The sequence below is a fragment of the Rhineura floridana genome, chromosome 6 (assembly GCF_030035675.1).
Source record: "Rhineura floridana isolate rRhiFlo1 chromosome 6, rRhiFlo1.hap2, whole genome shotgun sequence".
NCBI lineage: Eukaryota > Metazoa > Chordata > Lepidosauria > Squamata > Rhineuridae > Rhineura > Rhineura floridana.
In genome coordinates, this window is record NC_084485.1 from 156,074,347 (window position 1) to 156,088,285 (window position 13,939).

The 13,939-nt window shown below is 42.3% G+C and overlaps 1 protein-coding gene across 1 annotated transcript; it reads left to right on the forward strand.

Annotated features, from left to right (window-relative positions):
• Positions 1 to 6,759: 6,759 nt before the first annotated feature.
• On the forward strand, positions 6,760 to 9,526 carry LOC133386820 (protein FAM163A-like). Its single transcript, XM_061630590.1, has 2 exons — positions 6,760 to 6,852; positions 9,122 to 9,526. The coding sequence occupies exons 1-2, from the start codon at positions 6,760 to 6,762 to the stop codon at positions 9,524 to 9,526; spliced, it is 498 nt and encodes a 165-aa protein (XP_061486574.1).
• Positions 9,527 to 13,939: the final 4,413 nt, after the last annotated feature.

Consider the following 13,939-nt stretch of genomic DNA (forward strand, 5'->3'; position numbering starts at 1 on the left):
AAGGGAAGGTTGGGAGATGTTGACCTGGTGTTTGGCGGGATGAGGCTGCCCCTACAGGACCAGGTCCGTAGCCTTGGGGTCATTCTTGACTCCAAGCTGTCCATGGAGGCTCAGATTTCAGCCGTGAGCCGGGCAGCTTGGTATCAGTTACACCTTATATGTAGGCTACAACCCTACCTCTCATTTAGACTACTGCAATGCGCTCTACGTGGGGTTGCCCTTGAAAACAGTCCGGAAATTACAGCTGGTACAAAATACGGCGCCTCGTCTACTTACGAACACCCGCCGTTATGATCATATTACCCCAGTGCTGTACAATCTACACTGGCTTCCAGTTATTTTCCGGGCTCAATTCAAGGTGTTGGTATTAACCTATAAATCCCTGTACGGTTTCGGCCCAGTATACCTGATGGAGCGCCTCCAACGTCATAAATTGTGCCGCCCTACAAGATCTGCCACTCAGGGCCTCCTCTCAGTCCCGTCAACTAAAGTGATTGGGTTGGTGAGGACTCGGGAGAGGGCCTTCTCTGTGGCGGCCCCCACGATTTGGAACTCCCTCCCAACAGATCTTCGACATGCCCCTTCCTTATATATATTTCGCCGAGGCCTGAAGACTTGGCTTTTCCATCAGGCCTTTATGAACTTGAGACTTCTAAGGTGAACTAGCTTCAGAATTGTATTACTGACAACTCTACTAAATATTGTAATTTTGCATTGTGCTGTACTGGTTATATTGTTTTTATTGTATCATATTTTACCATGTATTTTATCGTGCTTTATTGTACGCCGCCTAGAGTGGCCATTGGCCAGATAGGCGGCCTATAAATTAAAGTTTATTATTATTATTATTACCTCCCCGTTCAACAGCTCCCACTCGTAATACATGCCCTGGTCACCTCTCGATTGGACTACTGTAATGCGCTCTACGTGGGGTTACCCTTGAAAACGACCCGGAAATTGCAACTTATACAGAATGCAGCGGTGTGCTTACTTACCAACAGCCGCTGCCGTGATCACATTACGCCGGTGTTATTTGATCTACACTGGCTGCCGGTTGTTTTCCGGGCCCGATTCAAGGTGTTGGTCTTAGCCTTTAAAACCCTGTACGGTTTCGGCCCAGTTTACCTGAAAGAGCGCCTCCACCGCCACCAATTATGCCCCCCGACCAGATCAGCCACGCAAGGCCTTCTCTCAATCCCACCAACCAAAACAGCTAGGTTGGTGGGTACTAGGGAGACGGCTTTTTCTGTGGTGGCCCCCACTATCTGGAACTCCCTCCTGTTTGATCTCCGACGTGCCACTTCCCTGGATGTATTCCGCAAGGCCCTGAAGACGTGGCTATTTCAACAGGCCTTTGAGATCTTTGGGAAGAGTGGGATATAATTATTTGATATAATTTGCATAAATTAATTAATGGTTTAATAATAGTATGAACTAATAAATAGCATTGACAAAGCAATCAATGTGAGTAAATAACATGTTTTCCCGCCACCTTATCTAGTTGTAAAACTGATCTAAGCATACTAAATCAGTAACATTCATAGTTACCAATCCAAAGCAGTAGGCTAGGCCTTGGGGTCTTCACCTGGGCAAAGCACATGAAACAAGGTAGGCAGCAAGTAAGCAAGAAAAAACTATACAAACCCTCCTTCCCACTCCCCAAGATGAATTAACTATAAAAATAATCTGAATACACCTTTTATATCGATCAAGAAGCGGACCAGTGGGTGGACTTTTCCATTAATTTTGCATTAATTTCATTATTCATGTGGGCAGACCCACATGACATAGACAATGTATTACCATAAACCACCTGAGGAGCGGGGCAGAGTAACTGGGACCCCTGCTGTGTCAGCAATTCTCTACACAGGGAAGGTTGACACTCTCCTGCACTGGCTTGCCAAAATATGTTATGCTTTCACTTTTGTTTTGGCTTCATGGCTGTTAGTTGAGATTTTTCTCACAATGCCAAGGTTTCAACTAGGGTTGCCATGTCTCTGGTTTTTGCCTGGAGACTCCAGTTTTTTGGGGTCCTTTCTGGGTCTCTGGATGAGTCACCTTAATCTCCAGATTCATAGCTTTCATTTTTAAAAAAATAAGTTTCTAGGTGGTCTGGTTCAAGAGATATAAACCAAACCTTCAGTCGCGCCCCCCCCGCAACTTCTGATAAATTAGCTGTAACTGTCTGCTCTAATCCCACCCTTTCAGGTTTGTAGCCATTTAGTGAAGTCAGGATTGTGATTGACAAGGGATTTGTTGACCTCCAGGAAGTACCTATACCCTATTGCAAGGCAAGAAAACTGTTTTTTCCTGCTTATTTGAAAATCCCATAAATTGAGTGAGTATATAACTTTCAGTCTTTTTCTCTCTTGTGTGCAGGAGTCAAACAAGTTTGGGCTGTTGAAGAGGGCAGTGTTTTGAAAATCTTCCCAATATGAAACTTTAATCCAATACTCGCTTTTCTGGGAGTAAAGCTACAATGCTAATCCCGCATACCAGGAGTAAACCGCATTGAATTCAATAGGACTTACTTTTGAGTAGACTTGGTTAGGATTGTGCTGTAAATTAATGGAACTTTTGAGTGAACACAGCAAAGAATTGTGTTTCTGTTGTAAATCTTTCTCTCCCTCTCCAATCCTATTTTTAAAGCAATTAGGCAGGGCTTACTTACTGCTTTTATTATGCAGGAAATTAATACTGATTTTATTTTATTTTTAAGTTTTGCAATGACCAACTGGTTTTGACAATAAACTATTATATGAGGTGTATGTATTTTTACATATCCAGTGTGCGTGTGTATATGGAGTCTTTCCAACAACCCTGTGAGGTAGGGTTGCTGACTGGAAACCAAGGCAGCTCACAATAAGAAATAAATCCCTTTAAAATCCGATAACCATAAAAACAATTATAAACAGTTGCAAAACAGCCTAAAGTGGTATGATTCTGAATTTTGAGTTGGGTGAGTGAAGTTCCTTATCACTTGAGGTTGCAGTTCTGTGCATGCTTTCCTGTGTGAGTAAGCCCTATTGAATACATTGGGACTTGCTTCTGAGTAAAAAAACAGGATTGCTCTATAAATGTCTTTACAGGTCATGTAAATAATAAATATATTTGACAGTCATGCTTATATAAATATTTTTTCATACTATGTCCCGATAAGTATCTGATTTCACACTGTGGTTGTACATCATTATTTCCTCTACATTTTAAGTGTGCCCTTCTTCCTTGGGGTGGTCATGGTTCTCCTCTGTTGTTTTCATCTTGAAGGGCAGATTAGGCTGAGAGCCAATGCTAGCCCATGTCATCAGTAACTGAGCTAGATGGTACCAAATGGCCTGAATTGGTATAAGGCAGATTCCTTTGTTCCTAAAAGTGGAAAGAGACCCAAGGGCGACAGTGACTCCAAAATTTATTTATTTATTTATTTACAACATTTATATACCACTTTATTGCAAAAAATCTCAAAGCGGTTTATAGAAGGAATTAAAACAAAATTATTGGCAAAAACAGCTAAACACAGGTATTTAGAAACATTCAAAATAATAAAATGAACAATGAGTTAAAAACATATAAAAAACACAATAGCTTCTAAATGCCTGGGTAGGCTTGCCTAAACAAAAATATTTTTAGGAGGTGAACATGGAAACATGGAATCATGGAAAGCATACCTTGAACTTGGCCTGGTAGCAAATTGGCAACCAGTGCAGATTTCAGAGCAGAAATATTATGTGCTGATAGGGTCTCACTCATGTCAGCAATTGTGCCACAGCATTTTGCACTAACTGCAGCTCCTGGGTCAGGTTGTGCTGAATGGCGATTTCTGTGTCCTTGGCTGAATGGCTGACAGGATTTTTTTTAGTTTTGGTTTTTGGTTAGGAATCCTGACTGGTTGTGGGATGCTGAGTTTTCTGCTTTACTCATAGGGATCTTGTTATGGTTGGTATGGTATTGCATTTAGGAAATCATCACTGTCTTTTTTTTCTTTTTCTATTTGCATTTCATTTACCTTTAACCTCACTCCCTTTCATCCATAGAAGCAACAACATTGGTTCCATGCACTCAGCTCAACCCCCTTAAAGTCACTGATGATGCACCTTGTTGGTTGCATGATGGTTTGTTTCTTGCCCAATAGTGGTAAAAGAGAATTTACGTACTGGAAAATGTGGCTGCAATTGTTGTTGCTCCCAAGCTGCTGCTTGTGAAGGTAGACCAAACCATGTGTGTTTTGTCTGTCAATTACTCGTCACTGGAATTGGGTTGCCTGTCAAAGTGAGTTTATAGCAGCCTACCGGGTAGACAGAAAAGGGTAGAGAATTGTCTTACTTTTACTAATTTCTCAAACCTCTTTCTGAAGTGAAGGGATCAAATCTGTAAACCAGTTTGGAGCAGCCATGTTAAAAGTTAGGGGCAGAGCCTTCCAGGCATAAGGTTGCCAACCCTGCTTGGATATGGATATCTTTGCAGAGGATCCCTAGTCAAGCTTTACCAACAGCACAATGCAAACCATATCTACTCAGAAGTAGGTCCTATTGAATTCTATGGGGCTTAGTCCCTTAGTAAATGTGTTTAGAATTGCAGCCTTCAGGGGCATCCATCTTTACTCCTGAGTACTTCCATTTAACATCTCCACAACACTAGGCTCCTTTCTTCCTACAGTGGCCTTCTGGTGACTGGCCTGGCCTGAAGGCACTTAAACCCTTCTTTCCAGAAGCAAGTAGGCTAGATTAAATGTTCCCTATCCAGGCTCCATCTTTTTGCTAAGATTTCTATCAATTTCCAATCAGAGAAATGTTTTTGTTTGAGTGGTATGCTCCAAGCAACTGTGGTTGATGCTTAATGTATCATGCTTAATGACATCACACAGGCCCATCCCTGTGACATCACTCAGGCCTGCCCCTGAAATCTCTGGGTTTGGGATGCTTCTGACCTGGCAACACTAGTTGACATAGATTTCTATGACTCCCCTTCCAGCCTCTGATTTGGAACTCTGCACCTCGAGGTGGGCTCTGAAGCTGAGAAACCTGCTCTGCTGGTCAGATGAGTCTCCTTTGTTAATGTAATAGAGTGGTCAGGTGCGCTAATGGGTCTGTCAAGTGCCTATCAACTGGCAAATGGGCCAGGGACATCCTATTGTTGTTGAAACCCTTCAGGAGAGCCCTCCCCTTGCTGGGGTCAAAGAGACACTTGTGTTTTTAGCTAGTCTGAGGAAAGGCTGGGAACTGGAGACATGCAGGGAGGCCTGCTTCCTGCATGATGGTTTCAGGATGCCGCCTATACGCTTGATGGAAAAGCAAGATCTAGTGGACTAGTGATGCTTTGAACTCCTCCATCTTATGCTCAGGCTGTGAATGTGTATAAATAAACCATATTTCATAAAGATACCATAGCCTCCGCTGACCTTCTTTCCAAGGAAGCCAAACCCTGGCCAAGCACAGGGACCCCTGGAGATCTCCCACCGCTGGGAGATTGGGGTGACTCGCAACAATACGTTACAAAAGCTATAATGCATTGTCAGAGCTTAAAGGTCATCTTTAATGTTGTTTTCTTTTTCATTCCCAATTACAGTAATGCTTCAGAACCGGTATAGATACACAGCTAGATAAACTAACAAACAAGCATAACTCTCAATCCCACAGATTAAATGTACTCTTGCTGGTTAAAATTGGCCCCCACGGATTCATCCATTAAAGCTTTAATTGATTGATCTGCTGACTTAACTGGTTAAGCTAGCAGCCCTTCTAAAATCCCATTGAACTGTAGTTAACATTCATGTTTAAAATAACATGAATAATGGCAGCAAAAACCCCAGGGGCTGTAGGGCAAGGGTGAGCAGACTATACGCTTGTCAAAGCTACTTTGTTTTATTAACTGGAACCCCAAGGTCAACCAACAAGAGCCACGATATACACAGCACTTCCAGATTGTTTCTATTTTTGTGTGGGATTCAATCATAATCTGGCAAATTCAGGTTGTGCAGTTCTATTTGATTGGTAGTTCTTGCCCAACAAATCTGCTTCCCCCAAAGTTCAGACTTTTTGTGATACGGAAAGCAAAGTGAAAGTGCGATGGAACATGTGGGATAATGCTTGCTGGACACAACACCATCCTACCTCGCCACAAACAAATCAGAATGAATGCTCATTAAATAGCCATTGTCTCATCTCCATGAAAACAAATTGGGATGAATGCAGGTCACCGTCAGAACCTGTGCTCACAGTCAGAATTAAAGAACATAAGAAGATGTTCTGCTGGATCAGGTCAAAGGCCCATCTAGTCCAGCATCCTGTGTTCATAGTGGCTCACCATGGGAATTCCACAAGCAGAACCTGAGCACAACAGGACTCTCTCCAGCTGCAATTCCCAGCAACTGCTATTCAAAGACATACTGTGGAGGTAGAATGGCTAGTAGCCTCTGAGGATGTCTCTGTGCACATTAGGAGCCTAGGAATTTTTTTTTAGTATTAGAACCGAACTGAGCTCACAGTTCTGTCACACAAAGTCCACTTCTGGTTGTCTTGAGCTTTCTTTGTTTCAGAAGGTTAATGTAAGGGGAGAAGAATCCACCTTTTTTGTTGTTATCAAAAAATGGGAGTTCTAAACTCCTTGCCAATCTACAGCAAATCACCCAGAAATCTACGAGTAAATTCCAGTCTATCTTCTGTCCACTCTTGCTATAGGGATTGTGAATTGTTATTAGTTATCTTGAGTTTAACTCACTATCTTTATTGCTTATTTAGAGTTTGATGGAGAATCGGTCGGATGACAGCAGGAACTGTTGTAATCACCGGTGGTATACTAGCAACAGTTATCTTACTGTGTATCATTGCTGTCCTGTGCTATTGTAGGCTACAGGTAAAGAACTATACTTCTATGGGACATTTCCCTTTGGTATCCAAGGAAAGCTTCATACTTTATGCACCAAACAAGTTTATTGCATGTACATCAGGGTTACACTGATCGTTCTATTAACAAACCTGTGAAAAATGGAGAACATACAGTGTATGCATAGGTCCTAGTCTGAGTTCATGGGTGTTTAAAGATGCATGTCTGTGTATACAATATATGCCATTCACACTTTATGCCTGCTGTGGGAAACATGGGAGTCACACTAGTGTTTCACATAGATTAGCTCAGGTTGCAATCCTATTCACACTTACCTGTGTGAGAAAAGACCACTGAAAACAGGACTGGTTTTTGAGTCAACATGCATAGGATTGTACTATGTCAGTAATGTTTGTAAGAGTGTAAAGTAGGGTAGTATTATCCCTATATTACAAATTGCTGAGGTTCAAAGAAAGTAGCTTGGCCAAAGGCCATATGGTGTATGGATGAGGTGACATTTGAGCATGAGACTTCCCAAGTGACAGTTCATACTCTCAGCCACCATCAGCACACTACACTATCTCACAGATTTTGTTGTGTAATTAGTCAATTTATTACTGCAGTGCTGGTTGGACAATTTCTCTGCAGTGATGTAGAATTGTGTTAAGATCAAGGACCTCATTCCAATGGTGCGTGGGGCAAAAGGCAGAAGTGGGAAGGGGGAAAAACAAGGCAAAATAAAATAAGCTAATGTAAAGAGAATAAGAAATAACATTTCCTCCAGGAGAATAAATGAAAACAAAACAAAACAAAAACAAACATTTTATGGTATTTATCTCTGGTGAATCACTGTCTCTGTTTTTGCTTTGTGTATTTAAAACAAAATACAAAACAAACTGTTGACAGGATAGGTCTTTACAAGACTACAGCCTTAATGCAATACACAAAGCTATTAAATAATGCAACACACGACACTATAAACGACTACTTAATTCAATTCATAATGTTTTGCCAAATCTCTTTGTAAAGGGCAAAGAACACTGAATATTATTTAGCATCCTGTCTGCATATTTAATTCACTAGAAAAGACAATAATGCTGGGAAAAACAGAAGGGAGTAGAAAAAGAGGAAGGCCAAACAAGAGATGGATTGAGTCCATAAAGGAAGCCACAGACCTGAACTTACAAGATCTGAACAGGGTGGTTTATGACAGATGCTATTGGAGGATACTGATTCATAGGGTCGCCATAAGTTGTAATCGACTTGAAGGCACATAACAACAACTGCATATTTATAGTTATCAACATGTAGAAAATTTGGACTCATAAATGTGTCACTGATTTTCATGCATAAACCCATGCAGAGGACTTTGCCCTCTCCTATTCCACATGACTGCGCTATGGAGTTATCACCTGCCATTTTCTCCTCCATGGTGAATCGTTGCCCTCAAACACACAAGCGCCACACGTGCAACACATATGTCTCCCCAATCTCCTCTTTTTTTTCTTTTCTTCACACAAACTTAAGTACCCCAAGAGGCTCTCACGCACACATGCTGCACAATTTCTGCTGGTAGCATTCTAGAACCAGTTTATAGTCTGACGCTGCCTTAAGTCTTTGTATGTTGAACTGCCCCCCTCCCACCACATACCAAGCCCTCAGTGGCATCTCAGTGGCTGCACAGCAAGCCCCCAAGAGCACCTTCCCTTCCCTTGCTGCTGCCTCCCTTTCAGCTGAGAGCGAGGTGGCCAAGTGCCAGCACCTGCACCACTTCTACCAGGATATTGATTATATGTACTCAGATGAGGAGAAGCTGCAACTCTACAGAAAGCAGAAGAACCTCAAGCACAGAAGCATGTGGTGGGAAAGGTAGCGGAAGGTGGCTAGCAACTGGCTGAACTTCCATGCACTCTAAGTTTCCCATGCTTTGTGTCATATGATGCCTGGTGCTACACAGATTGCCCCAAATGGCCTCACAGACCAAATGGAGAGGCCTGGTGGGCCTAATTGGGCCCATGGACTGTAATGCAATGGTAGAGCATCTGCCTTGCATGCTGGAGGTCCTAGGTTCAATCCCCAGCATCTCCAAATAGTCAGGGAGAGACTCTTTGCCTGAAATCCTGGAGAACTGCTGCCAGTTAGCGTGAACAATACTGAGCCTGATGGACCAGTGTGTCTGACTCAGTGAAAGACAGCTTCCTATGTTCCTAAGTTCTTCCCCACTTAATGCTAAGTATCATATTTTAGAATACAGGTTTTGTATGTGCTGACTAACCACAGGTTTTTCCTTCCGCTTTAGTATTATTGCTGCAAGAAAGATGAATCTGATGAGGAGGAAGAGGAGGAGGAGGAGGAGGTGGAGGAGACTGACCTTCCGTCACACTCACACTATGCCATGTGCAACACTTGCAACTTTCGTATCATGGACGGACAGAGCAATCCCTCCTTTCCACCCTATGAGCATAACCAGCTGGGCAATCGCAACTATTGCCCAGCCTGTTCCCCCTACAGCTCCCCGTTTTACATACGGACTGCTGACATGGTGCGGAACGGGGGCGAGAGGATCACCCACGCACCTACATGCTGCAAAGAAATGGGGCTGCCCATCAAAATGGCTACCCTTCAGAGTTACCCGGTGACCCATCACCATTGCATCCTACACGAGACCTTTTCTAACACAAGGGCTTTCAGTACAGAAGTATGATCGTGGTCTATCGCTATCATAGGGTGCTTCAGCGTGATCCCCTTTAGGCGGTGGGGATTTTAATTGCTATGGAAACCTTTCAACAAAAATGAAACATGCATCCAAGACACGGCGTTGTTCCTGATCCCTGCAGCAGAGGAAAAGAAGTAATGTTGTAATCAAGAGGTTGAACTTGGCAGTTTTTGAACCTGCAAACAGTGCTGTTGTACCACTGAAGGGTCTTGCTTAAGGAGGGCTATGTACAGTACAAACTAACTTGTATTTAAAAACTCTTGCAGGTCCACCCCGCAGTTCCACCCTAATCCCCACAAGCAACTTTGGTGTCTACACTTAGCAAATCCTGTATGTCTCTCTCTCTCCAAAGCAATACCTACTGGTCTCCCTTGACAGGTAAAGTGAGTGCACACCAAGTCGGTCAACACACAATTTGTTGGAAACTGTCATCTTCAGCAATTATGGTGACATTAGCTAGGATGACAAAATCCTTACTAAACACACTTCTAGTGCTCTTGCTCATTTGAAGTGGGGGGGGGACAGATAAATGGAATTACTATGCCTGTAATATAATAGATACAAATGGAATGCTACTATCTGTAGTAGAATGTAAAATAGGGCAACCTTTCTCAGCTTATTATACAAACATCTACACCCTCACACAAGCACATAATATACAAAAGGAAAGAAAATGGGAGATTAGGAACTGGTACAATTACTAACCTATTCTCAATTTTGGTAGCTTTTCTATTGTAACCCCCCCCCCATTTTCTCAAATTCCTTAATTTTCACAGGCTTTCATAAAAAAAATTCTGGTATATACAAACTTCACCACTAAATAGCTAAAGGTCTCTCCCCCACCTCCCCCCACCTTCAATGCCCTTGTTTAGGGCAGCCTAGATATACCTTCTGATAAAACTGCAAAAGATTATATTTTTTATAAATAAGTCGTGATATGGGAGATGGAAGAGGACTACAAATCAAGTTTCATAAAGCAAAAAAGGATCAGAGTTGAAGTGAGTGTTGCAATCTAATGCTTAGTTTGAGAGTTTCATGAATTTTGCAAGACAGCAACATGACCTCTTCCAGAAGATCTCTTCAGATCTGCAGAAGGAAAAGTACTGAATTGCTTTATGGATTTGCTTGTGTAATAATGTTTGCAATTTCACCCTTTGTTATTTGTCAAGTGTTGTTTCTGTATTTGGTTTACTAATGGTTTGGTACGCCGAGGAGGATGACCGAGAGTCCTCCATCACCAGCTTTGCATGGAGGGTGTTTTGGTTTGCCAAAATCTCCAATTATTTTGACCTATCTAGTTGAATAAGCACAATGGTCCACTACTCTTAAATATGAAATGGGCCTCAGTCCTAAATACTGAATCATATCCATTTATACCAATGGGATATTCATGAGAAAAGGCATTTATGGTCTTAGCCTAAAGTAGTAAAAATCTCAAGAAAATCAGGTCTGCCAGTCCCTCATGAGAATAGGCATGTAATATTCATACATGCGCCATTGATTTCAATTACATTTTGATTTCACTTATGTCAAGTGATGTCATAAGACATCTGAATTATGCCTCTTCACCTGATAAACTTCCACTGAAGCTTCACTTCTATGAAAAGTAGTCATGTAAGCAAGTAAAGTAATAAAGCTGTTTCTAGACTGTACCACTTCAGATTGCAGGTAAAGGGATCACATGGCTACCAAGAAAAAAAAAAGTGCCTCCTGGCCCAGTATGTCAGAGAGAAGGCTAGGTCCCATATAAAAGACTCTCTGCATACTGAAAACTAGCATGTTAGGAAGGGTTAGATTATATGCATTGCAAGCAGAAGGTCCCAGATTCAACTCCTGGCATCTCAGGGCTGGGGAAAAAAAACCTAACCAGACGATTAGGTTCTGTAAAATTTATTTCCCATAAAAAAACTCCCTGCCCACAGCAAATTAGTTCTGCAGTATAAGAATATATTTAGGAGCATTCAGTTACGCAACCTGCTACTTGCAGTCTGAAGTGGTGACAGTTTTAACATCTGATGGGCTTTTTTAGAGTTTCCATACATGTAAGAATTCTGATACATGTACAAAACCGATAGCCTCCATATGAGGTAGATGAGTTTTTGGACTTCTATATGCAACCATATAAAAACTCAGGCTTGGTTGGTGAAACACTAATATGGGCAGCATGGTTAAATAGCAAGTCCCAAGCAAACCTTTGAGTGGGAGAATATGCTTGCTGGCTTGTTGGAAGGATGGTTGGATGATTAGCAGGCTTTCTCTGCTTTACTCCTGTTGTGTTCCCAGTCACAGTGGGTTTGCTCTGCTGATTAGATATTCCTCCTTCCCATTCTTCAGCACCCAGGGGCTTCCTTCATCCTAAAAGGGATACTTTTATCAAAGCAAGACTATTTTCTGAAATCACCTGGAGTTCAGGCGTGCAAGAATAGGCACCCAACCAGAAGCTTTAAAAAGTTGTTTATCACAACTCTTGGAAAAGTCCTGTTCATAGAAGACTCTTTGTAGAAGACTCACTAAGTTGAGGAATTCTAAGACAGTTTTCCTTTGATTACAAAAATTCTCAGAAGGATAGAATGATACTAGAATGTCAATTATCAGGTGCATAAAAGAAAGACAATTGTATTTTCCTGGTTAACAAGCAAGGGGAGTCTAAGCTTCAGGTGGAGTGTAAAGTATTTCATGTAAAAGACACTTGACATCTCAGGGCTCTACATAGCCAATTAATAGGTGATACAGGGTGCTTCTAGAAGGGGCTTAATATTGCAAACTAGTCCCTGAGGTATCACAAATGGGCAGCTGGCAACAGTTTTTAACTTAAAAACTGCATTAAACTGCATGTGTGTGGGGGGGTATAAGCTGACATTTTGATAGCAATAACATCATCTGGACACTGGAAAATATTTGGGCACATGACGAGCACTTATCACACAATAAGTATCCATCTAGAAGCACTCACAGTGTTGCTTTGATTAAATTAGGAACAGAAGGAGATTGCACATTCAGGGGTTCAGGAGGCCTCATACCGGCTCATAGAAGATGGAGGCACTGTCTCCATAGGGGGTTTTGGTGGGAAACCACGTGCATTTTGTCCTATCTTGCTAGGTCTAGCCAGCTTTCATTTCCTGACAAAATGGAACCTTTTGAGTCAAGGTACTTGTGAGGTGACACACAAGACGACAACAGAAGAGTACCTGCTTGCCAGCAACACAATACTGTTTCCCCTTAAACCACATTAGGCAGGGAGCGTTGTTGATACACTGGTGAGGGCGGGGGTTACTGCTACTTGAGGTGAGATCATTGATGAGGAGTGTGGCAGCCGTGCTGCTCCAGGCATCTTTCTAAAGTTTCTTAGAGGGCAGCTGTGAAAGACGATGCAGTGCAAGAGAAAGATAAATTTTGAATTCCAAACGTACATCTCTAAGAAGGTTGTTGTTGGGGGCTCAAAGCTGCAGGTGTTTTGCTACAGACTTTGGATCTGCTGCCCCTTCCAGTTATTTTATTTTTACTTTACTTGGGCAGGTGGGTGCACTGCAAAGCACAATGCTGGTGAGAGCCCAGCCAGCCACCATCTTAATTTCTCAGAGGCATATTAGCATATGCAAATATTATGCAAATTTGTATCATGGGCCTTTGCAGAGTCCTTTATGTACCTACCAACACCCTTGTACATATACATAGAGAGCTCTGTGATGGGGGCAGGGGGTTCACTTGAGAATGCAGAGACTCTGAAACAAGATCCAGGCTCCAGAACTGGGGGGTGGAGTCTAGAACTGGATGGTGGGGATAGCACAAGAACCACAAGTGTACCTTTCCAGTGACGGGGTATCTGTCCATAAGAAACTGTTAATTTTGCAAATGCCACCCTACTAAGTTATGGATTTATTGCCTGCTGTGACAGGCTTTGCAAGCTCTTGCCAGTTCACGTGACCTACAAGCCATCTGAGGACTCACTGAACTTTCTATATGGAGAGTTGTACATATACACACACACTTTCCACTCTGCATTTTTCCTTGTTGTGAAAATGGGCGTAATCCATCAAATGATAGTTATGGCTTGGGCCTGGTCTACACATGCAGCAAAATGAGATGGTCAAATGGGCCATGCCTACAGTTTGCAGGTGGAGGATACCATTTTAAAATGCCCGCCTTTTCCAACTTGGTGCCCTCCAGATGTTTTGGACTACAACTCCCATCATACCCAGCCAGCACAGCTATTTTAAATAACTAAATAAGAATCCTCCTTTCATGGTGCATATAAGGGAGAAAGGTTTAGTTTAGCCCTTGCCTTGGTGAGCTAGTTTATTGCATGATGAGAAGTTGTTTTTTTTATCTGGGAGAGCACTGAAAAATATGACACCCTCCCCACACTTGTAGGCTGAAATGGTACAGTCCACAAGACTCCGG